This window comes from Podarcis vaucheri, assembly GCF_965113315.1.
Source record: "Podarcis vaucheri genome assembly, chromosome: 2".
Lineage (NCBI taxonomy): Eukaryota > Metazoa > Chordata > Lepidosauria > Squamata > Lacertidae > Podarcis > Podarcis vaucheri.
This window is the reverse complement of record NC_138760.1, coordinates 112889858-112917530: the sequence shown is the minus strand read 5'-3', so window position 1 is coordinate 112917530 and position 27673 is coordinate 112889858. Positions and strand designations below refer to the sequence as shown.

The window sequence follows — 27673 nt, the reverse complement described above, 5'->3', positions numbered from 1 at the left end:
TGTGATCTTTGCCCCAAGTGATAGCAAGGATGGACTGAAGAAAGAATTCACCAGACCCTTTTTCTATTTCATGATCTTCCTAATGGCAGATGTGGCCACACCAAAGATTTGTGCAAGCTTGTTGTCAGGACAATATTGCTTACCTTCCTGCCATAAAGACAAACAGCTTGACTTTCTGATAACTAGATCAATCTGGTGTCCAAAGCACTAGGCCAGGCTAGTTAAAGACAAAAGAGCAGCCTGCTGGATCAAGTCAAGTTGGTGGCCATCACGATAGTAATTTTTTTCTAGACAGTGGGCAAACCGACAGTAGATGGCAGCCTTCTGTGGACACTTTTAAGACACTTTTTATGGCAACCTTTTATCTGCCCTCTGCTGTTGTCTTGCGTGGACCGAGGAATCTTCCTTCCTTCTCTATCACAAAAGGTAGATGCCATCACTGCCCATGTATTCATGATTCCTGCATGCAGTCCAAGAATGGTGATTAAGAAACAGTGGGAGTTCTCTCTTGCTGGAGTGTACGTGTTTGAGCATGTTTCTCTCTGCTGTGCTTTCCACGCCCAGCCATCCCGAAACCTTAAATGTCAGAGGCAAACTGTGCACAGACTTAGGAGCGTCTGCAGAAGACAACATGGCCCAGTCTCTTGGCCTGGCCAATTTCTTCCTGTTCATCTTTGCAGGGCTGCTCCTCTATCATTACAGCAATACCTTCAGATATTATTTCAGGGTTTGCTTCCTAAATATCTGGATGTTCAATATGACCTCCCTTGCACTTCCTGTTATAGCTCTCCGGGGACGAAGTGTGGCAAATGTGAGGTGAGTGAACTATTACTGCCGTGTGGCTTTGTATCTTGTTTTTCGGGACTCTGTGCTCACATAGGAGTGCGATGTGACTCCTTCATAGCTGCCCAATAACTAATGAGCTTTTAAGCAGTGATGCCCTTCAGGGACTTAGGGGCAGGTGCGCAGAGCCACGCTCAGCAGTATGAGAGGGTGAGGGTGGGAACAAATCCAGCAGGACTGCCTTATCACATTTTGTGAAATTAGGCCCCCACCCCACTCTAGAGACACGATCCACTTCACTTTTAAAGGCAAATCTACGAAACAATATGCGAACTGAAACATTTCCATCCTTCGATATTTACTTTTTATGGATTTTGCAATGCAGTTCTACAGACAAGTAAGGTGTGTGGAAATGCATACATTGCAGCAAAGTGCGCATATAGAAATGTATCTATTAGCAAAAAGCATTATGCCGGCGGAAATTGCATACAAATATGTGTGCAGTGGGGGACGCGGGTGGCGCTGTGGGTTAAACCACAGAACCTAGGACTTGCTGATCAGAAGGTCGGCGGTTCGAATCCCTGCTACTGGGTGAGCTCCCGTTGCTCGGTCCCAGCTCCTGCCAACCTAGCAGTTCAAAAGCACGTCAAAGTGCAAGTAGATAAATAGGTCCACTCCGGCGGGATGGTAAACGACGTTTCCGTGCGCTGCTCTGGTTCGCCAGAAGTGGCTTAGTCATGCTGGCCACATGACCCGGAAGCTGTACACTGGCTCCCTTGACCAATAAAGCGAGATGAGCGCCCAACCCCAGAGTTGGCCACGACTGGACCTAATGGTCAGGGATCCCTTTACTTTATGTGTGCAGTAGGAGGAATTCACTCTAAAACCCTCATGAATTTTCATGAGGACTTTTAAAAAATCTGGAAAGGTGGAGGAACTAGAAAGGTGGAGAACTAAACTTCAGACGGGCAAAATGAGAGAAACCGAAATTGAGAGGCTCGCCCACCCTCAGTATGGAGTAGGGTTGTCCACAGCAAGGAAACCCCTTGCAGAAACATGGTAGAGGCCAAACCACCCTCACGTTCCCTCGCACACAGGGACTAGCTGTGGATCTGCTGAGGGAGGGAGGGTCCATTGGACATGGTGGCTGGGTTTGGTGGGGATTGTAGTCCAAAACCTTTGGAGAGCAGCAGGTTGGGGAAAGCTGGCTTAACAGCAGAAATGAGTTGTGCCTTCTTGCTAAGCAGTCTTTTGTTGACCGGGTTGCCCATGATTGTGAAAGGAAGAGAGCTTCATGGTTGAGAAAGTGTTTGTTGACACTTAAGATATTCATCAAAGGCTGGAGGAGATGGCATTCCTTCAGCTGTGACTTGATTCTATGACTTATTCAGGTCTGATTGGGAGCTTTAACCATTTGACTTTCCTGCAATCCAGATCTAAGGGCCCTGTGCCTGCTATGCACATCTCACTTGGATTCTTTCATTTTTTTCTATTGCCCCCCCTCCCCGGGGTTAGGACAGTCTACAAGATGCTCCTCTTGTTATCTTCATGACATCCCTGTGAAGTAGCCAGAATGAGCATCATGGCCAAGTAGGGATTTGAACCCGGGTCTCCCCAGTTGTGATGCAGCAGTCCAGAGGTCAGCAAAATTTTTCAGCAGGGGGCCAGTCCACTGTCCCTCAGACAGACCTTGTGGGGGGCCAGACTATATTTTGAAGACAAGAAAAGAGAACAAATTCCTATGCCCCACAAATAACCCAGAGATGAGGGTCCCCAATTATAAAATCATAGAAAACAGGAAATACGTAGCCACTCCAGCAACATATCTCTATTTCCTCGCATCCAGAAATGCAAGAAGGGATTTCACTCTTGCTAGAAGCTCGGCCTTGCCCTTACAGGTTCTGGAAGGCTCCTATAGAAGAGTCCCGTACGCACAGAGACTTTGCGCCTGCCCATTGGGGAAATAGGAAGCCCCGAACATATATATATATTTAGATGTACTTTTTATGCTGAGATTCGTAGAGACACCACTGATCATTTGCTGAAGAGGCTTGCTGATCTTTCAGACAAGTCTAACCCAGAGATGCATTTTAAATAAAAGCACACATTCTACTCATGTAAAAACACTCTGATTCCTGGACTGTCCGCGGGTTGGATTTAGAAGGCGATTGAGCCGGATCTGCCCCCCGGGCCTTAGTTTGCCTACCCATGCACTACACCATACAGTCGTACCTTGGAAGTCGAACGGAATCCATTCCGGAAGTCTGTTCAACTTCCAAAACGTTCAGAAACCAAAGCGTGGCTTCTAATTGGCTGCAGGAAGCTCCTGCAGCCAATCGGAAGCCGCGGAAGCCCCGCAGGATGTTCGACTTCCAAAAATAGTTTGCAAACTAGAACAGTCACTTCCGGGTTTGCGGTGTTTGGGAGCCAAAACGTTCGTGTTGCAAGGCGTTCTACTTCCAAGGTAAAACATTTGAGAACCAAGCTGTTTGAAAACCAAGGTATGCCTGTACTAGCTTTCATCCAAACAGCCTGTAGCAGGCAACTGTCTTGCTTGTAAAGTTCTCGCTCCTGTCCTTCAACGCCTTTGACCTTCCTGAAACGCCTCTGGTTTTGCTCCCTTGTTTTAGAGTCCTCCGCTTTGCCTTGCTGCCTGCGAAATACTTCCTCGGCATCAAATTCAAGGTGCAGGGCGCTCAGAACTTGAACCTGAAAGTGCCATATGTTGTGGTTGCCAATCAGCAATGCAATGTGGACATCCTGGGTATGTTGGTTGCCTCAATCTCTTTCTCCCCTCCAGTTGGAAGGCCTGGAGTGACCCACCTACAGCTTTACACATCCAAACTGCAGTGGGCCACAGAGAGTAACTACCTGCCCTGCAGACATTGGCTGATAGAGAAAATATCTTCAGATCACCACTGGTAGGAGGGCATGGACTACTAGCATAATATACCTTTAAAAAAAATAATTCAAAACCAAAAAAGAAAAATTACAAACATCAAATTCAGCATCCATATTTATTTCCTAACATAAACCTGTTACATTATTAACTAAATCAAATATACCTAATTACTCTAAATTTCTCTTTGCTATATACAAATACATCACAGTTAGAAAGTTTATATTAAAACTTTTATATTATAAATATTTCAAATACCCCCCACTCCCCTTCACTCATGTGTGATCTCAATTTTTTGCTTCTTCCCTCTTGTTGTTATAATCATTATTCAGTTAATTTCTTTATTATTTCCTTGCTTACCCCTGCACATTTTACACGTTATCTATTCATATTCCAGTTCCAGAACCATATTTTTTCATATATTCCTTCGCTCCATCCTACTCTTGAATTATTCTCTGATTTGAATGGCCTCTAATAATTGCCGTCAATATACCCTTATTGGGCCCACCGAAATGTCACAAAAATCACCTGCAAGCTCTTTTTTTCGTAGGAGAGTTTATTTTATCCCGGCCATAGGCCATAACGAATAGCATTGTATAAACATAGTGAAGAGGGGCTATGCATTGTGAGGGTTATACTCCTTGCATCCAGGTGTATGTGTGAATAGGCAGATAAAACACAACACACACATCCCTCTCCCTCCAAGGAACCCATGCTACTTTTATCTTCACAACCACCCTGTGAGGTAGGCCAGGCCAAGGGAAGATGTGTGTTTGACCCAAGATAATCCCGGTGGCTTCATAGCTAAGCAAGGATTTGGTACCCAGCCCAAATCTAATTATTACATCACCTTTCTCGCTAGGGGCTGTAGGGAAGGGTGGGAGGAACTGCACAGCCAGACTTCATTTTGACTGTCTTCCAATTGTCCCAGCAATGCTTCAGATCTTGCCGGAGAGAAGCACCTTCATTGTTAAAAAGGAGATCTCACGCTTTCTTACTGTGGGCCTTGCCTGCTGGCTGAGCGGCTTCGTTTTCGTTGACCGCCGGAACAGAGAAACATCCGCCAATTCCATATCGGAGGCAGCAGACGCGATGGTCCGTGACAATGTGAGTGTCAGCGAAATTAACTCTCAAGATGAATGGTTGAGGGAGTTGGGAAGGTTTAGCCTGGAGAAGAGAAGGCCGAGAGGTGATATGTAAGCCATCTTCAAATATCTGAAGGTTGTCAAGGCAGGGCAAGGTTGTTTTCTGCTGCGCCAGACAGCAGGAGCCAAACCACTGGATTCAAATTACAGTGCTTCCTCGGGTTACAGACGCTTCAGGTTACAGACTCTGCTAACCCAGAAATAGTACAGTGGATGCTCGGGTTGCAAACATGATCCATGCAGGATGCACGTTTGCAACCCACGTCTGTGCATGCGCGGGTTGCGATTCAGAGCTTCTGTGCATGCGCGACCGCCGAAACCCGGAAGTAACTCGTTCAGGTACTTCCGGGTTTCGGCGGTCCGTAACCCAAAAAAACACAACCTGAAGCAGCTGTAACCCGAGGTATGACTGTACATCAGGTTAAGAACTTTGCTTCAGGATGAAAACAGAAATCGTGTGGCGGCGGCGCAAGGCCCCGTGCGCTAAAGTGGTACCTCAGGTTAAGAACAGTTTTAGGTTAAGAACGGACCTCCAGAACGAATTAAGTCTTAACCTGAAGTACCACTGTAAAAGAAAGGAGATTCTGACAAAACAAAGGCCTTTCTGACAGGAACAGTGGAATGGACTCTTTGGGGGTGCGGCGACGTTGAGGTGAACTCTCCTTCATTGGAGGTTTTTAAGCAGAATTTGGACGGCCACCTGTTGGAGATTCTTTAGCTGCAATTCCTGCATTGCAGGAAGTTGGACTAGATGAGCCTTGGGGTCATTTCTAACTTTTCAGTTCTGTGATTCCATGAGAGGGGCAAGGAGGCAGTGATGTCTGCTCAGTGAATGCACTAGCAGAGTCAATCCCATGCAGTCACTGGTACTTTTACACCACGCCAACCCCATTGCCCCATCCTGGCAAACCGCAGCAATACCTGTGACAGATTACGTAAGTGTTTATTGTTGCTCTGTCTTTCCAATAGCAACCGGTGGGAGGACAACCCTGTACACCACTTTGCATGTCTTGGAGGAAATGAAATACAGTAGATAGACAGCTAGACAGACAGACACCCTTCCAAGCCATTATTGATATAGGCTGAAATATACTCGGAGCTGCGTAGTGATTTCATGCTCTTTATTGCAGCTCGTAAAACAGTGAATAGAACCCTCCCCCAAACCTCTGGCTTTATATGCATTATTTTCACAATGAGTCCTGTCTGATTGGCTGGTTCTGCTTCCCTCCTGGAGCCTGATTGGGCTGCTACTGCAGGCCAATCACTTGTTGCATTCTAGGATTCTACCAGCCTGATAGGCCGATTAACTTCCTCCTGGGGCCTGATTGGGCTGCTCCTGCAGGCCAATCAGGTTGTTGCATTCTAGGATCCTACCTGCCTATTGTTCTAGGATCCAAGCTTAGTACATAACATGGGCAGTGCTTTTTTTTCTGGGGGGGACGCAGGGGTACGCATACCCCTAAACGTTTTGTGAATCTAAGTTTGGCCTCATTGAGGGGCAGTATTTCAATATGAGTAGGAAAATTAGAGTACCCCCTAAACATTATTTAAGAAAAAAAGTGCTGGATATAGGCCATTATTTCTAGGCTAAAAAAAGTCTCATTTTCTGTACTGAGTCCTCTGCAGTATCAGAGCAGATGAAAACTTAACTGGAAGAAATCACATCAGGGAAAGACTAAATTGTAGCCACTGGATTTTTCTGTATTCTGGTTCCAGGTGAAAGAAAATTCATGTTTGAACATCCTTTCAGTAAAGTGGTACCTCAGGTTAAGAACTTAATGTGTTCCGGAGGTCCGTTCTTAACCTGAAACTGTTCTTAACCTGAAGCACCACTTTAGCTAACGGGGCCTCCTGCTGCCGCCGCGCGATTTCTGTTCTCATCCTGAAGCAAAGTTCTTAACCCGAGATACTATTTCTGGGTTAGCGGAGTCTGTAACCTGAAGCATCTGTAACCTGAGGTACCACTGTACAGTACACTGTAAGCTAGTAACCCGAGGTACCACTGTACAGTACACTGTAAGCGTATATGTTACATACGCTTCAGGTTACATACGCTTCAGGTTACAGACTCCGCTAACCCAGAAATAGTACCTTGGGTTAAGAACTTTGCTTCAGGATGAGAACAGAAATCGCGCTGCGGCGGCACAGAAGCAGCAGGAGGCCCCATTAGCTAAAGTGGTGCTTCAGGTTAAGAACAGTTTCAAGTTAAGAACGGACCCCCGGAACGAATTAAGTTCTTAACCCGAGGTACCACTGTATTATCTTTCCCCTTCAGCTGAGAATCTGCATGTTCCCTGAAGGCACTAGAGACAAGGACAGCGCTGGTCTGCTCTCCTCCAGACATGAGGCCTTCCTTCTGGCCGTGGAAGCCCAGGTGAGATCATTCAGCTTCTAATCCTCTTGTTTATTCCTGCACACTATTTACTAATAGTGGACTCATTCTCTGAGTGGCTATCCTAAGCTTAAAAAGACCAGGCTTGTAGGAGCTGGGAGCATGTCCCACTTTTAAAGTTTATATGCTGCAGTTGGATTGAGGTCAGCCAAACAGGGCTGCCAGCTGTTGCCATTAGGCAAATTCACCTCAGGTTCAGTATAAGGTATTTTGTTGAGTAAGCCAGGTATTTCAAATCACAGGACAGATTACACTCTCCAAATCCTGCCAGGAGCTGCTGTATTGATGCATACCCGAAGCAGGGAACAATCTTAAAGGGGTATTTTGAAAACACATAGCACTACAGCCCCTCCCCTGCCACTTTCCCCTGTGTGCTATTCTTCTGACACTCCACCTAATGCCAATTTGGGATGGGGCACTGGGGAAAGCCCCATTGCACTAGCCAAGGTCTTTGGACTCAGCGACATTAGTAAAGAAACAATGCTTTGAATGCGTTATAAACACGCAACACCAGATGGCACCAGAGGGCACAATATTTTTCTATGTGGTTTTCCATAGGGGTTTTTTCTCCCCTTTTCGTTATAACAATCTAATTTGTAGCATTTTCCTCTCTCCTGTGAGCAGATATGCCCTTTGTGTGGGCTTCTGCCAGCGGGACTCATTCATTGAATCTGGCCCATTAAAAAAATAAATCAAGAGACAAAAAAAAAAAAAGTTCAACAAAACACCAAAGATGAAAAGCAGGGAGCACCAATCCCCAAAACAACAACTTTTGTGATAAGGATAGGGGAAATGACAGCTGACCTCACAGTGAGCAAATCAAAGCGAACGGTCAACAAACAGGTTGTTTGGAAGTGTGCTTAGTCTGTAAGCGTATTAAAAAGCACTACTCCCTTGGAAGCTGAGGCTGCCTATAACGTTCAATTTACAGCAAAGGTAAATTTCCATCTGACTGGCGGCTGATGTGCCTTATGTCCACGCAGGTGCCAGTTATTCCTGTGGTGATTTCCTCCTACCGGACGTTCTTCAACGAGAAAATTAAAAAGTTCACATCAGGTAGCTGTGGGAAAGATATGGGATGGGTTCTGGGACATGGCCTGAGACTATGAAGCAAACTCATTTTTCCAGATTCCATGCTTGCTGCCTCCGTTAGACTGGGGAAGGGGCTCCGGTTGCAGGGGGTACAGCATTTCCTTTGTTTTCTCTTCCAAGGGGAAGTCATAATCCAGATCCTACCGCCCATGAAGACCGAGGGACTGAGCGCAGCCGATGTCCAAGAATTTGCAGACCGTGTGCGAGAGACTATGCTCCCTATTTTCCATGAGATCTCAGCACTGAAGCAGGAAGGTGTCACTGAAGAAGATGCAGACCAAGCTGCCAATCACCAAGTATCTTCGTAAACCACCCCATTTATTCCCACCCTTAGGCTTCACATTTACCCCAGCTCTGCCTCGGCTTAACTGCCCTCCATGGCTTAGCTTGCGTGCGCCTGATGGACCAGGAAATCTATCTGCAAGGGCATAGGCTGCGTACAAACGTACCTTTACATTTGTACGCAGCCTATGCCCTTGCAGATAGATTTCCTGGTCCATCAGGCGCACGTACCTTTACAGACCCTCCAAGTGTCCCTATTTTCCAGTGACGTCCCTAATTTAGAGAGGCCATCCTGGTTTCTGATTTGATTCCAGAATGTCCCACTTTTCCTTAGGATGTTCCTATTTTCACTGGAGAAATGTTGGAGTTATCCGTCCCCTGAGCCATCTGAAGGCAATCCTCTATAGGGAAGTTTGTTTAATGTTTTCTTATATATATTTTTATATGTTGGAAGCTGCCCAGAGTGGCTGCAGCAGCCCAGTAAGATGTGTGAAGTATAAATAGTAAAATTATCATTATGGAATGGGATGTCCCATTCCCTCTTTTCATCAGAGAAATATTGGAGTGTATGCCTTTAAAGCACCTTTCTCCCCTCGAAGAATTCTGGGCACTTCATGTAGCCACTCAGAGAACCGTATGTAATATAGATCAGAAAATTGCCCAGAGTTACAATTGCCCAGAGTTACAATTCCCCGTAACCTTAACAAAAAAGGTGGAGGGAATGTGTTTCAAATGTACTTTTCGAAACAGAAAAAGGGAGTAGCAGTAAATGGAGAGATATAGAAAGTAGAGCCCGTCAAAGATTGGTAATGGGACCTGTGCTTTTTAACTTGTTCATAAGCAGTTTAGAGTTGGAGTGGCCAAGTTTGCTGGTGATACGAAGTTGTTGAGGGTAGATAGAAAAGACAAAGACCAGAGCTGCGGGGTGTGTGTGTGTGTGTGTGTGTGTGTGTGTGTGTGTGTGTGTAAGAGCAAGCTACAATAATAGAATTGTAGAATCTTAGAGTTGGAAGGGACCCCATGGGTCATCTAGTCCAGCCTCCTGTAATGCAGGAATCACAGCTGAAGCATCCATGACAGATGGCCATCCAACCTCTGCTTGAAAACCTCCGAGGAAGGAGAGTCCACCACCTCTTGCGGGAGTCTGTTCCACTGCTGAACAGCGCTTACTTTTAGAAAGTTTTTTCCAAATGTTTAGTCAGAATCTCCTTTCTTGCAACTTGAAGGCATTGTTTCGAGTCCTACCCTCCAGAGCAGAAGAAGACAAGCATGTTCCCTCCTCCATGTGACAGCCTTTGGGATCCTTGAAGGTGGCTATCATATCTCCTCTCAGTCTCCTCTTTTCCAGGCTAAACATACCCAGCTCCTTCAAGCACTCCCCGTAAGGCTTAGTATCCAGAAGCTAAAGGAAGAAGCAAGCGAAATCCTGTGAGGGAGAGACATGCCTGATTTCTGCTCATATCCAAGGCTGTGGCTTTGGGTGAAGCAAGACCATTTTGGGGTGCTGATGCTGTGAACCCTCCATTGTAGGCTCAAGTTGTATATATTTGTAAATAAACCATATATCATAAAGTCACTGCAGTCTCCGCTGTCCCTCATTCCAGAGGAAACACAAACCCTGTGTAAGCCCCTGGAATCTCACCCCGCTCGGATATTGGGGTGGCCTGAAGCAATATTTATCACCAGGTGTACTTACTGCGTTTCATTTTTCTGTTGACTGCACACTTCATAATCTCCCAACTGCCTATCTACCTATTTACCTACAACTCAGGATAATACTTCATGCACGTGATAAAGTAGTCTCTAGTCTGTGAAAGCTTCAACATATGATATACAGTGGTACCTCAGGTTACAGATGCTTCAGGTTACATACGCTTCAGGTTACAGACTCCGCTAACCCAGAAATAGTACCTCGGGTTAAGAACTTTGCTTCAGGGTGAGAACAGAAATTGTGCGGCGGCAGAGGGAGGCTCCATTAGCTAAAGTGGTACCTCAGGTTAAGAACAGTTTCAGGTAAGGAACGGACCTCCAGAATGAATTACGTTCTTAACCCAAGGTACCACTGTACTAGACTTGCTATATTCCCCTGCATGCTACAGGCAAGCTTTTGGGTTTGTTGCTGTTGTGTTTTAAACCATATTTGCCACCTTGAGCTGCTTGGAGGGAAGAAACCAGATGCCAGAAACCAAATAGGGAATGCAGTAAAAGCAGCACCCAGACCTTGAGATTACGAGTCTCTGCTGCTTACATCGCGGTGCAAACCCTCCTGCTCTCGACGGCTCAGATTTCTCTGAATACCTAGGAAGACTAGCTGTTGCTCGTTCTCAAGGGCTTCTGCTGCCTCCGCTTATGTGAGGCATCTCTGGCAAGGCAGCGGCATTGTGAGGCGAGCACCTGCTGCCATGGCAACCAACACCGCTGAAGCGACAGGGACGGCTTGGCCTGTGCCAGAGAAGAGCCTGTTTGGAGGACTTCACCGTCCGCTTGGGTGAGGCAAGAGACACAGGCCTCCCATGCCCTTCCGGAAGGCTGGACCTGAGGCCTGTGCCCTTAACATTGCCCTAGAGATCTCAGCCTTATTGGACCCAGGTAAAGATAGCTCAAGCAGGCCCAGCTAACTTGATTCCCCTCTTCCCACCTCCATCATTCCTCACCGTGGACCCAGGCCAGGCCACGAGGTGCAGCCTCTCCTATTGCTCCGTTTTCTAAGGGTATGTGAGGTATTTGCACTCGCAACACTGGGAACTGTCCTCATTAATACCCCCTTATTCAGTATTTGCAGGCTGCAGGTAAGACTGGGCTTCCCCCAGCAGGAAAAGTGGCAGTTTTGGGACACAAGGGTGAACTGGTTAGATTTTGGGTCTGATCCAGGCATAGGCAAACTCCAGCCCTCCAGACGTTTGGGACTACAATTCCCATCATCCCTGACCACTGGTCCTGTTAGCTAGGGATAATGGGAATTGTAGTCCCAAACATCTGGAAGGCTGGAGTTTGCCTATGCCTGGTCTGATCCATCAAAATCCACAAAACTAGTTTACTGTATATTGTTGTGTGATAAATCTGCAGTGTGTGTTGCAAGCTCTGGAATATTGTGGGATTTTGTAGTGGTAAAAGTGTCGGACTAGGACAGGCATAGGCAAACTCAGCCCTCCAGATGTTTTGGGACTACAATTCCCATCATCCCTGACCACTGGTCCTGTTAGCTAGGGATGATGGGTGTTGTAGTCCCAAAACATCTGGAGGGTCGTGTTTGCCTATGCCTAGACTTGGAGCTTGGAGGCCAGAGGTGCTTGCCCTGCTGGTGGGAGGCCTATTGAAATGAATGGATATTATTAACTCAGGTACGTTAATTTCAATGAATCTGCTCTGAGCAGGTGGCGAGAACCCAAGAGATGGCCAGGTCAGAGGCAGGAATGCTTCTGAATACCAGTTGATGGAAACCACAAGCGGGAAGAGGGCTCTTTTGCTCAAATCCTCCTTAGAAGTTTCCCCACAGGCATTTGGATGGTCACTATGAGAACAAGATGCCGGACTGGCCTGACCCAGCAGACTCTTCTTATGTTCTTATGAAAGATCAAGGCTAATAGCAATGAGGACTCAAACAATACCATTGCTTATCATTTGAATGTGTGGAGCACATGACAGGCAGGGGCAGATGCTTAAAGCACCTTGGACCAGTTTAATGGAACGCGCAAGATTTGACTAATGCAAAATTCGGAGTAGTTGTGAATCTTGAAGGATAGCTATGTTCAGGTTTGCGTACTGTTTCCAAAAGTGCACACTGACAGGTACACCATTAAATGAGAACTGAGTACCGTATTTTTTGCCCTATAGGACGCACCGGCCCATAGGACACACCTAGATTTGGGGGGAAATAAAGGAAAAAAAATTATTCCCCCCCCCCAGGCGCGGGGCTGGGGAAGCTCGGGCGTTGGCAGCTTTGGCATCGCTCTGGGAGCTTGTGGGGCTGGAGGAGGGGAAAGCCCTCCGCCAGCCTTCTCCCGCTGTCCCCCGAGTTTGCGGGGCTGGCGACGGGGAGGAGCAGGCTTCTCCCCCCGCCAGCCTTCTAGCCAAGTCGGGGGACAGTGGGAAAGGCGCGACGCGCCTCCCCCGCTGTCCCCAGAGTTTGCGGGACTGGCGATGGGAAGGAGCAGGCTTCTCCCCCCCGCCAGCCTTCTAGCTAAGTCGGGGGACAGTGGGAAAGGCGCGCCGCGCCTCTCCCGCTGTCCCCCGAGTTTGCGGGGCTGGCGATGGGGCTCTCCTGAAGCACCGACCCCTCTTGCTCTCCAGGCTTCAGCGAAAGCCTGCATTCGCCCCATAGGACGCACACACATTTCCCCTTCATTTTTGGAGGGGAAAAAGTGTGTCCTATATGGCGAAAAATACGGTAAGCTTTCTCTCCCATCCCTAAATGCATTTTAAAAGGTGAATACAGTGGTACCTCGGGTTAAGTACTTAATTCGTTCCGGAGCTCCGTTCTTAACCTGTAACTGTTCTTAACCTGAAGCACCACTTCAGCTAATGGGGCTTCCTGCTGCCGTCACGCCACCGGAGCACAATTTCTGTTCTCATCCTGAAGCAAAGTTCTTAACCCGAAGCACTATTTCTGGGTTAGCGGCGTCTATAACCTGAAGCGTATGTAACCTGAAGCGTATGTAACCCAAGGTACCACTGTAGATCCATTTCCTCTCCCTCTCAATACAGAACACAATGGCATTTTTCACAGTCCCCCTCCAGGTCCCGTCCAGCTTTGGCCCCACCACTTGGTAGTTTATTCTCGAACCGCAGCGGCATCCTGTCCCACGAAGTTGCAGCAGGACTGCAGAGTGATTTTTGCTCCTCTTCCTTGGCAGCAGCAACAGCCCCTCCGCTGCAGCCATGGGCCCCCCTGCCCACTTGGTCACAGGCCTGGTAGGTGCTGAAAAATGGCACAGGGACACCCATGCCACCGTTCACGAAACCTCCAAGCTGACGCAGCGCTGCGCGAAGGATGCCCTCGACCTCTGGTGTCCGCTCCGAGCCCCAGGCCAGCCTGAGGAAACGCCGTATGAGAAAAAGACCAAGATCGACTCTTGGAAATTCAAGGTCGATGTCCATCCGACTGGAGAGGTGACAAGCAAGCCACCGGAGGGGCCGGGGGTGACCCTGTGGAGGAGCAAAATCAAACCCCCTCCTTGGGTGTGCAAGATGGCCTTGCCCTGCTGCCGAGACTACGCCACTCTCAAGAACAACGAGTATGTGGCCCAGTACGTCAGGGAGACGCGGCTGGTGGTGAGCCGCCTGCGGCAGGCTCTCCTGGAGATCAACGACCAGTTCAAGATGTTGCTGCGTTGGAGATTGCAGCTGGACTCCACGCTGGATCAAATCCGCCAGGGCCTCGTTACCAACAAACAGAGCCAGGCCATTCGGGAGCACCGGCCGGAAGTAGAGAAGGTGAGACCTGCATCTCAACCCTGCAGTGGACCCATCCAGTGTGCCAGTGTGGTGTAGTGGTTAAGAGCGGTAGACTCGTAATCTGGGGAACTGGGTTCGCTTCCCTGCTCCTCCACATGCAGCTGCTGGGTGACCTTGGGCCAGTCACACTTCTCTGAAGTCTCTCGGCCCCACTCACCTCACAGAGTGTTTGTTGTGGGGGAGGAAGGGAAAGGAGAATGTTAGCCGCTTGGAGACTCCTTCAGGTAGTGATAAAGCGGGATATCAAATCCAAACTCCTCCTCCTCCTCCTCCTCCTCCTCTTCTTCTTCTTCCACTTACGAAAAACCCAAGGCTATCAGTGGCTACTCGTCCTGATGGCCATGTTCTCCCTCCACTGTCGGAGGCAATATGCTTATGCATGCCAGTTTCTGTTGTGCCCTGGTCCTCCTTGTTCGTTTCCTAGAGGCATCTAGTTGGCCGCTGAGAAAACAGGATGCCTGGCTAAATGGCCCACCAGCCTGATCTAGCAGGTCCTTTTTACGTTCTTAGTCGACTCGCCCTGCATGTTCCCAAGCACTAGATCTCAAACAGCAAGTTTGCACAGTATTTATTGAATACCTGAGCCAAAGTTTTTATTTCTTCTAAACACCTTGCGGGGCTCTCTGATTCACCTTGTGCCCCCACCCAAAGCATATGGTGCTTCTCTGTACAGAACTTGCTGCAAAGCAGGCAACACACACACACACACACACACACACGGGCTGGGCAAGGTATTTATACATTGCCAAAAATCGAGTTGACGTCCAGATCGTGGTAATGGTTTCATAATATTCAATATGGCGTTATACCGCAAATCACGATGTGTCCATGTGCTATGCAATCTGGTTTGCAACCATTCACCCACCCAACCTTTGTTCCTCTCCCTGGTATGTAGGTACCTGACAAGGTAGATGCACTGATGAAATGGGAGAAGGATGAGTTTCTGAAACAGAAAGCCAAGCTGGAAGGGATGATGGCAATGTCAGAAGATCATATGAAGGTAGGAAGCAAGGCAGGGAATGAAGGCAGGGACAAGCCTCCACAACCTGTACAGGCAAGGGAGGCAGACCAGGTGGACACCAGTGTGTTAATATAACAACAACAACAACAACAACAATACAGTAATAATAATAATATATATTGTTATTTTTTGAATTTATATACCGCCCTATACCCGGAGGCCTCAGGGCGCTTCACAGAAAAGATCAACATAAAAAACCAAATATGTATATAATCAAAATAAAAACAGCAACCCAATAACACCCCCTGCATACACAGAAGGGCTTTGCACTTGTAATTATCCCCTATAAAAGGAAGACAAAGGAAATGAAAGACATTTTTTTCTTTTTAAAATAATTCTTACTGTTTTTTAGATAAACAAAAAGTTTAGAACATTTTCAAAACATCCGGAGACACTTTTGTTTATTTGGTCTTAGTTGACACCCTTGACAAATATGTAAGCTTAGGATCGCCTCACTTTTTTGTTATATTGCTATATTTTGTATTCTGCTTTGGGGGACTTCTTGCTTTTCTTATAAAACGATTTTTAAAGCAGTAATACACGTACTGCTTATACAGCGCAGAGGCGGAATCCTATGATCTCAGGAGGTGAGGTAGCTTCATTACGTGTGCTGGGATTGGTAGTGCTGTGAGATTAAACTACAGTTCCCAGCATTCTTTGGGGGGAGCCATGTGCTTTAAATATACGGTGTGGCTGTGACCCCTAACGCAGCAATTCAACATCATAACTGGATGGAATTGTCACCGCAGGAGGCAATTCGGAGAGGGAAGGAGTTGAATTGTAGTCGCTGCTGGCGGTGTGAGCTTTCTCCCTCCGCTGCACCTAAATGGCATGGCTCAGATTTGGGGTTGGAGGGGCATGGAGGGAAGCTAGTTTCTTATCATGGTTTCTTCCACCCAACGACTTGTTGTAGGCACTGGGCACATGTCGGCAAACTCTGAACATGCTGTGCAATGAACGGGGCCGCGTTCTGGACCTGGTGCCACAACCTTTCCGCATGGTTCTCCTAGGGGCTGGGCGCGATTCCTGGCTTGGGCTGAGCCGTCCCTCATCCCCCTGGGTGGAGCGTAACGAGACACCCGTCCCTAACCCCATTGCAGCCTTCACACCAGGTAAGGGGGAAATCCCTCCCCAGCTTCCATAAGGAAAATTATTTACAATTCATATTACTGTACTAGCCATTCATTTGTTGGGCGGGCTATGTAAAAATGAGGGGCAGTGCTTGTCTCTGGCCCCTCAAATATAATGGGTTGGCCTAGATTTCCATGCCAACAAAGGTCCGTATAGTTAAAGCTATGGTTTCCCCAGTAGTGATGTATGGAAGTGAGAGCTGGACCATAAAGAAGGCTGATGGCCAAAGAATCGATGCTTTTGAATTCTGGTGCTGGAGGAGACTCTTGAGAGTCCCATGGATTGCAAGAAGATCAAACCTATCCATTCTGAAGGGAATCAGCCCTGAGTGCTCACTGGAAGGACAGATCCTGAAGCTGAGGCTCCAATACTTTGGCCACCTCATGAGAAGAGAAGACTCCCTGGAAAAGACCCTGATGCTGGGAAAGATTGAGGGCACAAGGAGAAGGGGACGACAGAGGACGAGATGGTTGGACAGTGTTCTTGAAGCTACCAGCATGAGTTTGACCAAATTCTGGGAGGCAGTGGAAGACAGGAGTGCCTGGCGTGCTCTGGTCCATGGGGTCAAGAAGAGTCGGACACAACTAAACGACTAAACAACAACAACAAAGATTTACATAGGCTTAACTTTGGTACTTTATAGCTCCAAGACAAAAACACAGAACTGAACTGGAAACTTTCCTTAAAATAGGAGATTATTTAAGGGGCAGTGTCAGAGAATCACCCACCGGCAAAGGGAGGTGACTAGAGCTGGGGTATCATGCACCATTTTAACGGAACCAACAAGCCAGATTTTAGAAGCATTCCAATTTCCTTTCCAGAGTGTGCGGCAGCTCTTGAGGATGCCCGGCGCCTCACCTCTCTTACCAAGGATGTGCTCCAACAGATGCAAAAGGCCATCAATGAAGCGCAAGACACCCGCAATACAGCCCACACCACCATTGAAAACAGCCTGCAGGGCAAGAGGGATGAGACTCTCTGTCATAAGGTAAAGGGAGACCCAACATGCCGATAAATTGGCTATGTTACACATGAAAGTATTCTTGCATGTGCATACAGAACCACATATTGGCTTGAAACCCTGCTTTTTAACGCTAAGTCTCAGCCTCAGTAGATGCATCTGTGAAACATGTTTATGCAGCGCTGCTCAAAGTCAACAAAGCTGTTCCCGCCTTCTCAATTAAACATGCCTTTGCAACGCAGATATTTGGCCACTGCGTGCACACGCGCGTGCACACACACACAGACACTCTCTCTCTCTCTCTCTCTCTCTCTCTCACACACACACACACACAAACTTCTTGCACAGCAGTTACAAAATGTGGTGGGAGCCAATAGCTCAGTGCCCAAGTAGATGTGATAATGATCCATGTTATTAGACCTTGCATGCTGTATCTTTTGAAAAACATAAATAGCAGGCCTAGGGACCCCCGAGATGTGTCAGGACTGGCATGGGAGAAGCGGGTCGGCTTTCACCTCTACCACAGTCCCAGTCAGAATCTCTCCCTCTCACACACATGGAGTTGACTTAAAAACATTATCGCAGTTTCTCTTTAGAGTCCTGCTGAATTTGCATTGCTCTTGTACACCGCTTTGGTATTCTGTAATGTTTAGCGGCATAATAATATTAATTCACCCCTTTTCCAGTCATTAGATCAACCATTTAATGAATAGGGATGAGTGATAACCCCCACCACCTTCAGCTGACTTGCATATGTCTCTGTGTGTTGTGTGTATGAGCAAGAGTGTGAGGCTGTCACTGTTGGGATACTGCCAGGGAGATAAAGTCCATCATGGCCCCAAGCCGTTTGCCGGATGATCCATCGATCTCCCGTAGGCACGCAGTATCATCGATTAGTGACATGAGTTTCTAGAAAATATCTTGCCACATTCCAGAACTCATGCACACTCTTATCAGCAGATAAAGCACAGCCAAAAGTTGCACTCAGGAGAGCATTATTTACAAGCTGTATTCAGCGTTGATCAGAACAAAGAAAGACATGACTGCCTGCGCCAGTGTCTCAGACAGAGAGAGAAACGAAAGCAAAGACACCACAGAAACATCCTGTGAAAACAGGAAATACGCAGGCTGTGACACAAACATCCTGCTTTTAAGGTGGAACGGAAATATCCTAACAGTCACCCCCACCACTGCCACGCACCCCCTGGTGTGTTGATGAAGAGTGAATACAGCCCTCAGGCCAAAAAGGTTAGCCAGCCCTGGTGTAAGGTGTGAGGAGTTTGTTGTGTTCTCAAGTAGGTGAAACTTAATAGTTGGAAATTTGTCCCCTTTTCTAATTGCTCCTACTCTTTGCATGCCTGCCCATGCTTTCTCACCTTTTCACACCAACAGCACACTCGTGTTTCCAAGTGATCTAGCTCAACATCTCCTTCATTGTTTTCTCTTTGGTAGGAACGGCTTGACATTACTCTGGCAGGAACTCGCAGCACCCTGCATCGCTGCCAGCGTTTCCAGCATGAGATGCGTGTTACCCGGGGCATGGCCTTGGTGAGCAGTAAGAGCTGGGACGCGCCAGTGCTGTGGGTCTTCACATTCCGGTTCCCTCCAGCTCTGCCTGCTTGGAGATTAACTGGGGAAGACTTGTCCTCCCCTTTCCCTCTCCACCCCCTTGAATCCTCCTTTGATTCTGAACCATTTTTGTATCCACAGGGTCCTGAAAGTAGCAAGTACCTGGAGACACGGGAGAAGCTGACACGGCCAGTGGTGCAGGTGTACCAAAGACATGTAGGAACACAGCTGCCTGAAGCTGCAATCCTCAACCAGGTAGGATGCCAGTAGGGACAATGAGCAGGCCTTTGACGGCAATATAACTGGGGTGGAGAACTGGATCTGGCTGGTGGGTCACATCCTTATTCCCTGCCCCCCCCCCCGCCACATCTTCTACAGGCCAACTTTGGCTGATAGACGGGTTTGCCCACCTGTCAGTTATCTGACAATGATGTCGGGTGACCTGTTTTCCTCTGCCTGTGTGGCTTGAACTAAAACCACTGCTGGCAAAGGGAAGTGGAAGCGCTGATGACGAGCTGATTGCTGATGCTTGGAAAAATTAGTTGACTCTCTTCCTAAAGCTGGAACCTTATGCAGGTAAAGTGGTACAGGTTAGAGATGGACAATTGCCTCTTGTTTGCCTGGATGGGCATGTTTGTACAGTGGTACCTCAGTTTAAGAACAGTCCGGTTTAAGAACAATTTGATTTACAAACTCCGCAAAACCGGAAATAGTGTCTTGGTTTGAGAACTTTACCTCGGTCTAAGAATGGAATCAGAACAGTGGAAGGGCATGGCGGCGGGAGGCCTCATTAGGGAAAGTGTGCCTTGGTTTAAGAACAGTTTTGGTTTAAGAACAGACTTCCGGAACCGATTAAGTTCGTAAACCGAGGCACCACTGTATAGGCTCCTGAATTTCTGGAATGTAGTCTACTGTTGAAACCATTGCTCCCACCCATTTTTGCTGCTAGGCCCATCTCCCACTGGCATGCAGTCCTTAGACTAAAAAGGGCTCCCTGCCTGTGCTGCATGTATAGGAATTGGGCTATTTCCACTATAGATGTCTACTCACAAGAAAATCCTACTGAGTTCAATGGAACTTACTGCCCAGGTAAGTGAGTCTAGGACTGGAGGCAACACTGCTAAACTGAACTATCTGTACAATGCAAACCCATCTTTTGGGAAGCTGATGGGTGGGGACATCTTCCCTGACTCTGGACTACCTGCTTACTTGTCTTTTTCTGCCTTTGTCTCTCTTTGTAGTCCACGGCACAGTTAGATCGCTCTATAGTAGAAACAGGGGAGAACATTGATCAGCTCAAAGCCACCCGGCGTTACCTGCGCAACTGCATTCACGACAAGCAGACGGGCTACCATGTGGATGGCAGCATTAAACGGCTGCGGCAGCGCCGCATGCTTCCACGCACTAACATGAATGAGGTTCTTGACTTGGTCTACAGCTAAGGAGCAGAGCAAATGCATGGAGAGATCATACAAATAAAGAGCTGAACATGCTAGAAAGGCCCAGTATAATTTCCTCCCAACTGGGGATGAGGGGAAATATATGCCTGGCTGCAGTCACACAATAGAGAATCTAATAATACAGCATTTTAAAGCTCAATCATTATATATACATATATAGAAAATGCAATCCCAGGTTTTTAGAGGGGAGCATGATTTCATGAATGACAAGAATAAGTACTTTTCTATTTGAGAATCGAATCAGTAAATCCAAATCTGTCACTAATAAACTTTATGTGTTAAATATTAAATATACGGTCAATGCTGGAGCATCTTGTGTAAATGGAGTCTTTGAATTCTCTTCTTCAGGAAAAAAATCTCACCTCCACTCCCACCAAGTACTTTACTTAGGTATTGGTATCAGTTAGGAAGTAGGAAGTAGGAAGAGACAAAGATCTGAGTGTACTAGTGAGAGGGGCCCTGTTTTGCAAGTGAGCACAAATGGACACTTTGCCATGGGCCTCTTCGATAGATCAGGTTGATTTTCTTGTAACACTGGTCTGCAGTAGGATTCCTCCAAGGGAAAGGAGTCCTCTTGTGAGAGGAACAGTTTACAGTAATCTATTCACTATGAATACAGCAAAAGACAGAAACCGAATCTGATAAGTCAGAGATATGTTGGTGGGGACACATGTCAAGTATGCAACTACCTGGAACAGTAGTAGTGGCTGATAGGAAGCAACAGTAGGTTTCACATGCATTTGTGCCAGGCAGAAGGATGGCAGTGTCCGTCAGGGGTGGCTGGGCAAATACAATGAGACAGTCTGGCCATTGTAGGGCATACCAGACTGGGCACAACCCGAATATGGGGAGAAGGACACATTTCCCCAACAGCTCAGAAGTAAGCTTTTATTCAGATGGGTGTACGTATGAAGGGTAGCACCAAGGGGAAGAGAGATATGAATACATTCCAGCGACACATCTGGGCAGCATAATAAATGGAACAGTTTCAGCTGGTCTGAAATTAATACTGGGGGTTTACTGGGTTGTTGTTTTTATTTTGTTTGTATATTTTGTGGTTTCATAGTTTGATTTTGTTCTGTGAACCGCTGGGTATAGGGCGGGGTGTGTGAGTACATAGACACACCCACCCACACACCCTGTCAAAGCATGGTCACTGAGCATGCCATGGCTCTAGTGCAGGGTTTCCCAAACTTGGCTCTCCAGCTGTTTTTGGACTACAATTCCCAGCATCCCTGACCACTGGTCCTGCTAGCTAGGGATGATGGGAGTTGTAGTCCAAAAGCCGCTGGAGGCCCAAGTTTGCCTGAACTCTGAGACACCAAACAGCCGCCCCACTGCAAGTGCCTACTGCTTTCTTATAGGGCTCCCCGCCGCCCGCCATGTGCTTGTCTCGGAGAGACTTCGAAATCCGGCCTTCGCCGACTGCCACAGGGATAAGCTGCGCTTCGGTTAAAATTAACAGTACGCATGCGCCATCTCCCGAAACAACGCGATAAAACGCACCGGAAGCCCCGCCGGAGAGACGAAAAAAAAAGTTTTAACTTGTAGAATCTCTACCTATATTCGGAGGTGCCAAACAACAAACAAACCCCACAACCGAATATTGGAAGCGTGACAAAACGCCGAAAGACGGGGTGGGCTGAGGGCAAAATATAAGAAAAACAAGTTAAATTCCTTCAACAACCGCTTCTTCGGCATCCAGGCTGCCATTTTGAATCGGAAGTAGAGGGTGGTCACAGGCGCGCATGCCTGGAACAAACCACGCGAGAACTTGGTTCGCCGAGAGAGTTTGAGAACGTAGCCGCGCATGCGTATGGTGCGCCGGAAGCCGGTAGCCCGTGCATAAGGCTCTGGGTAACCCCGCGCGCGGCCCTTTTCTGCCTCTGCGAGCGAGCGGGACGCGGGGAGGAGAGCGAAGCGCCTCCATGTGAGTTTCTACGGAGGAGGAAAAAAGGGTGGAAACCGGAGTCTTATTGGGGAGCAGTGAGGGGGGAAGGCAACCAAACGGCGTGAAGGCCAGAAAAAGGCCTCGGGGGGGCCGGGAAAGGGCACGTGGGGCGGGAGGAGGGAGGCGCAGAGAAACCGAGGAAGGGCGGCGGTGAAGCCACTGTGAAGCCACTGAGGCCTCGCTTCAGATCCCGCCTGACGAGCTGGCCACGTGAAGGAGGGAGACGGAGGACCAGTTGCGCTTCCCTCCCTCGGCTCCTGGGGGGGGGGGAGGGAATGTGATGAGTTTTATTTCAGCAATAGTCGTTTTAAGAAGGGAGGGCGAGCGAGCTTGTCTTTCTCCCCACCTGGCCTTCCTGAGCTGATTCCAGTGTTGCTGTGGGTTGGACTAGATGACCCTTGGGGTCCCTTCCAACCATAAAATCGTGCGGTATGCTTCAGCCAGACTAGCAAGTCGTATTTAGTCCCACCAGTTTTATACTTCAAGATCCCTCTCTTCACCACAAAAGGGAAAGTAGGCCCGATTTTGCAGACCTGCTCCCCACCTTTGCTTAAGAAAGAAGGAAGGAAGGGACCAAGCCTGCAGTCATACACTTTTGAAACTTTGAGCAAAGATAGCATTTCATTTCTTTTATTTGTCGCACAAGTCAGCCTGTGTTGTCTCAGTTGCATTATCTCAAGGGTTTGGGGCGCCAGACCTTCACATTCAAAATGAGGGTGTAAAACAGTGTCCTAACTTTCTAGACAAGAATACAGCAACATTACAGGTAGCTAAGATGATGGCCTCTGTAAATTGTTTCACTGCAGCTCCCATCAGCCCCAGCCCCAGAAATGATGGGAGCTGAAATTGATAAACATATGATGGGCACCATGTTGGCCAATTTTGATGTATGTATTTCTTTATTTTGGAAATTGCTTGAGTGGTGGATCTAATAGTGAGCAAGGTAACCCAGATTTGAATGAAAGATCATACAAATGTTGAATGCAGGATATAGCTCACATAATTGATACCTACCCAAACCTGTGCAAAAGTCTTGAAACTTGTTCTGTGTCTTCACATTGATTTCCTGTGTATCAGTAAAGGGTGACAGCTCATAACTTTCATGTGCATAAAGGTACTTGACCCTCCTAGCAAAAAAAATCACTTTTGTATGGCAGCCAGTACAGGTTCAGTTTGCATATTCTACCAAAGCCATTGAAGGGTAAAGGTAAAGGTACCCCTGCCCGTACAGGCCAATCGTGTCCGACTCTAGAGTTGTGCACCCATCTCACTTAAGAGGCCGAGGGCCAGCGCTGTCCGCAGACACTTCCAGGTCACGTGGCCAGTGTGACAAGCTGCATCTGGCGAGCCAGCACAGCACACGGAACGCCGTTTACCTTCCCGCTAGTAAGCGGTCCCTATTTATCTACTTGCACCCGGGGGTGCTTTCAAACTGCTAGGTGGGCAGGAACTGGGACCGAACGATGGGAGCTCACCCCGCCGCGGGGATTCGAACCGCCGACCATTCGATCGGAAAGTCCTAGGCACTGAGGTTTTACCCACAGCGCCACCCGGGTCCCTTCATTGAAGGGTAGATTGGGCCAATTCAGGACCTAATAGCTATTTATTTCACCTGTAGAATGACTGACTGGGAGACAGCCCCTGCTGTGGCAGAGACCCCTGATATCAAGCTGTTTGGGAAATGGAGTACAGATGATGTGCAGATCAGTGACATCTCCTTGCAGGTATGGAATGAGGTTGTAAACAAACTGGGCAGAGCTCTAGGACAGTGTTGTCTTCCGACGGAGTATGAGCTTGCACCCCTGCTTGTTTCCTAATACTTTTTCCTTATGCTTCTTTAGGATTACATTGCAGTGAAGGAGAAATATGCCAAGTATTTGCCACACAGTGCTGGGCGCTATGCTGCCAAGCGCTTCCGGAAAGCCCAGTGTCCGATCGTTGAGCGCCTCACTAACTCGATGATGATGCATGGACGCAACAATGGCAAGAAGCTCATGACTGTGCGCATCATCAAGCATGCCTTCGAAATCATCCATCTGCTCACAGGAGAGGTGAGTTAGACACGGAGCAGAAAAGCTGTCTGTGGAAGCTGACATATTGTGAGATGGGGTTTTGATCCTGGAGGCTAGAGGGAGAGGAGATGGATAAACGCCCACCAGAAAGAAATAGCTGGTGTGACGAGGCCTAGCTATGCACATTGAAGCAAAATTTAGGTATAGTTTTAGAAAACTTTAGTTGACTAAGAAATGTGTTTTAGTCATCTAAAGAGTAAGTGGGTGTTCTTTCTACTCACTAGTAGTGCGTTTTGGGAAGAATAGCCCAGTATGTGCTCATTCAGAAGGCAAGCAATAGAAAAATCTAAGTTTCCTTCCAACCCATCAGACACTAATTGTGTTGACTGATGTGGCCCATTACATGCTTCCCATTATTTTCAGTGCAATGCAAAGTAGTGTGTTTCTCAGAATATGTTCGGCTATTTGTTGAGGTGAAGGTTTTAATTCATTCCCTAAGGTCCAGCGAGGTACACGGATTGCTAAATATGTATGTTGCAATCTTATTTTCCCACTTGACAAATTAAAAACTATCAAATCAAATTTTCCCACATGGTTCTGACTTGCACCCACTTGTACTTATAAGTGAAATTGTGGATTTTCTAATACAAATAAGTGATTTGTTCCTAAAATCAATCTCCATTCTTGCAAGGTTTCCAGAACTGCCGTATACCTACCTGGTTTTTGGTAGGTTTTTAGCAGGTGTTAAGCAGTTAGCATTTTCACAAGTGTTTTAATTGTAGTATTAGACGAAGGTTTCTGGATATGGTAGGGTGAAAATTCAGCTCCCCAGAAGTACAGAATTGCATAGGTTTGTATTTACTGGGCTATCCTGATTTGCTGTGCATCTTGTGTTTCCTGTATTCTTAGTAATACTCTTATATACTAAGAACATTTATGTGAATTAACATTTGGGCAGGTCTCTCGTTCACTTGGGATGAAATTTGCAGGTTTTGTGGATGGGCTTACAGGATTCTTCTCAGTTCCTTGAGCATATATTACCTTTGTTCTCTAGCCTTGTTTTTTTGTTTTGTTTGTTTTTAGTTTGGAGGAGTTGTGTCTCTCATTGGAGGGATTGTACCAGTGGTAACAGTAGAATAGTTCATAGACCGATTTTATTGTCTAGGAAGATGGGAGACCTTGTCATTAACTTCCTGTAAGTCATTTCTGGTATATGAACCTAGAATATTTTTTGCTAATCTTCACTTGTGTGGGCTGTGTCCATTATACAGAAGGGGAAAGTGAGTCTGAAGAGATGTGTCTTGTATAAGTCATGACATTGGCTGTTGTTAGAAGTTGTATGTTACTTCGTGGAGTAGACTAGTTGCAGCCTTAACCTGCTTTTATCTTTTTTACAGAACCCCCTTCAAGTCCTGGTGAATGCCATCATCAACAGTGGCCCTCGTGAAGACTCTACCCGTATTGGCCGAGCTGGCACAGTGAGGAGACAAGCTGTTGATGTGTCACCTTTGCGTCGTGTCAATCAGGTACGGGATTGTCCTGTAAGAGTTGTTTGACCGTGGAATGAACTCCCTTGGCAGGTGGTGGTGGTTTTCAAGCAGAGGTTGGCCAGAGGTTGGTGCTTTAGTCGAGGTCCCTGCATTGCAGGCCGTTGGACTGGGTGATCCTCAGGGTCCCTTCCAACTCTACAATTCTGTGATTAAGGAAGAGCATTTTCTCAGCTGACTCTGCATGCCAATGTAATCTCTGTCTCTCCCCTGCAGGCTATCTGGTTGCTCTGCACTGGGGCTCGTGAAGCTGCCTTCCGCAACATAAAGACCATAGCTGAGTGCCTAGCAGATGAGCTGATCAATGCAGCTAAGGTGAGAATCAACTAATAGCAAGTTCCTTCAGTGGTGTTTAAGTAGCATCCTGACAGTGGCACATTCTAAGCTTTTTTTACAGTTGTTATTCTAGTGTGTAGTTAATTAATTTCCTGTTTTGGAAGCATTTTAACTGCTGCTGCTTCTTAATTTTGAAAACTTATTTTCTAGTAGCGTTGTGTTCTTGTGTTTTATGTTTTTAAGTTTCATGCAAGAACAGCGTTTTCCTGAAAGGCGGTGTAGGAATAAGTAAATTGTTGTCACTTGGAAATCAGCAGCAGGGTTTTCAAAGCCAGATGCAGGGATGGTAAATGGGGCTCTCATTATAACCCTAAGAGTGAATTGGTTTGTGGCGACAGTTGTCCTAAACTGCAAAATATACAAGTGCAGTACTCCTTGAAGATTTTAGTCGTAGGCTGCCTAAGAGACACCTTGTGCATCAGTAGGGACAGTTCCTGAAACTGAGACATTGTCACAACAGCCCACAGTTGCTCTAGGTCTAGCTGTTAGCAGCATTCTCAGGCAACATAATCTCTGTTGTAGAATGATTGCTTGACACGCAGCCTGGTATTTGGCCCAAAAAGCTTACGGTGTTGTGGGATTGAAACCAATAGCTGAAATGGTATCCATTATGGGTATATGCCAGTTGCTACAGCTATTCTGTAGCAGCTCCTTCAGCTGTTCATTGGAGGGGTGACTGTGTGAAGGTGTATGTGACTGGAATTGCTACCTATTGGGAAGACGTTATTTGAGCAGATTGCTTCAGGCTGAGCTTGGGATCATGCTGCTGTGTGTGTATGTCTGTGTCTCACGGTTGCCTCCCATTTCTAGGGTTCCTCCAACTCCTATGCCATCAAGAAGAAGGACGAGTTGGAGCGTGTGGCCAAGTCCAACCGTTAAGAGCTGCTGCTGCTGCTGGATATCCAAAGCAAATAAATTCTCATTTTCACACTGTGTTGCTTCTCTTCCCTGCGATCCACCTTCTTCTGAAGCATGTGGAGCTATGACCAAAAAGAGGATCTGTGTTGTGATGTAGCAGTTTAGAGGTAGCAATGGCCGCCAACTTGGATGGCTTTTTAAAAAAGAGGATTGGAAAAATTCATGGCTAAAACTGTCAGGAACTACTAGCTATGATGGCTGTGTGGTACCTGACACACTGTGTGTGCCTCTGAATGTCAGTTGCTTGAAATCACAAGTGGGGAGAGTTGCTGTCACACTCAAGTCCTGCTTGTGGTCTCTCTACAGCCACCTGATTGACTACTTGGAGAGTATGCTGGACAACATGGAACCATGATCAGATCTAGTTTGGCTGTTGTGTTCTTAAATAGATTACAGCAACAACCAATCCAGAACACAGCTAAAATAACTGAAACACTTAAAGCTAGCATAAACTGCACCCGACGGGAACTTGGTGCAGAAGTAAAGCACCCCTAGATTGTGATTAAAAGCCTGGGAGAGAACAAGATGTTCTCCTTATCATTTGCCCTGAAATAACATAGCGCAGGCCACCAGGTGAGCCTCTGGCTGGGCTACCACTGACAAGGTCTTCTCTCTAGCAACTGCTCAAGTTAGACACCTGCAGAAAGGCCTCTGGTTATCTGCTGCAAACCACCTAGATACCTACTTAGTAGATCCCAATTTGCATTTTGCCCACTTCTG

General features: G+C 47.2%; 3 protein-coding genes across 4 annotated transcripts; all 3 read left to right on the top strand.

Moving 5' to 3' along the window:
* The first annotated feature begins 438 nt into the window (after positions 1 to 438).
* Positions 439 to 8626, top strand: LOC309525097 (1-acyl-sn-glycerol-3-phosphate acyltransferase alpha-like). Its single transcript, XM_082210487.1, is given in 7 exon segments — positions 439 to 489; positions 491 to 816; positions 3414 to 3547; positions 4614 to 4789; positions 7103 to 7201; positions 8203 to 8275; positions 8432 to 8626. Coding segments are annotated over 7 exon segments (1032 nt in total). The 5' UTR covers positions 439 to 453; the 3' UTR covers positions 8620 to 8626.
* A 2386-nt stretch (positions 8627 to 11012) lies between these two features.
* On the top strand, positions 11013 to 20228 carry TEKTL1 (tektin like 1). Of its 2 annotated transcripts, none has more exons than XM_082210224.1 (8): positions 11013 to 11182; positions 13447 to 14026; positions 14943 to 15047; positions 15982 to 16180; positions 17021 to 17187; positions 18613 to 18708; positions 18871 to 18984; positions 19971 to 20228. In XM_082210224.1, exons 2-8 carry the CDS (start codon positions 13472 to 13474, stop codon positions 20169 to 20171), a joined length of 1437 nt encoding a protein of 478 aa, XP_082066350.1. In that variant the 5' UTR covers positions 11013 to 11182; positions 13447 to 13471; the 3' UTR covers positions 20172 to 20228. The 2 variants fall into 2 exon arrangements, with proteins under 2 accessions (XP_082066350.1, XP_082066351.1); XM_082210225.1 differs by having other exon boundaries at positions 11014 to 11182; positions 13450 to 14026.
* Positions 20229 to 21963: 1735 nt separating this feature from the next.
* RPS5 (ribosomal protein S5) lies at positions 21964 to 26968 on the top strand. Its single transcript, XM_082210783.1, has 6 exons — positions 21964 to 22119; positions 23759 to 23864; positions 23982 to 24191; positions 25550 to 25678; positions 25916 to 26014; positions 26846 to 26968. The coding sequence occupies exons 2-6, from the start codon at positions 23760 to 23762 to the stop codon at positions 26912 to 26914; spliced, it is 612 nt and encodes a 203-aa protein (XP_082066909.1). The 5' UTR covers positions 21964 to 22119; position 23759; the 3' UTR covers positions 26915 to 26968.
* Positions 26969 to 27673: the final 705 nt, after the last annotated feature.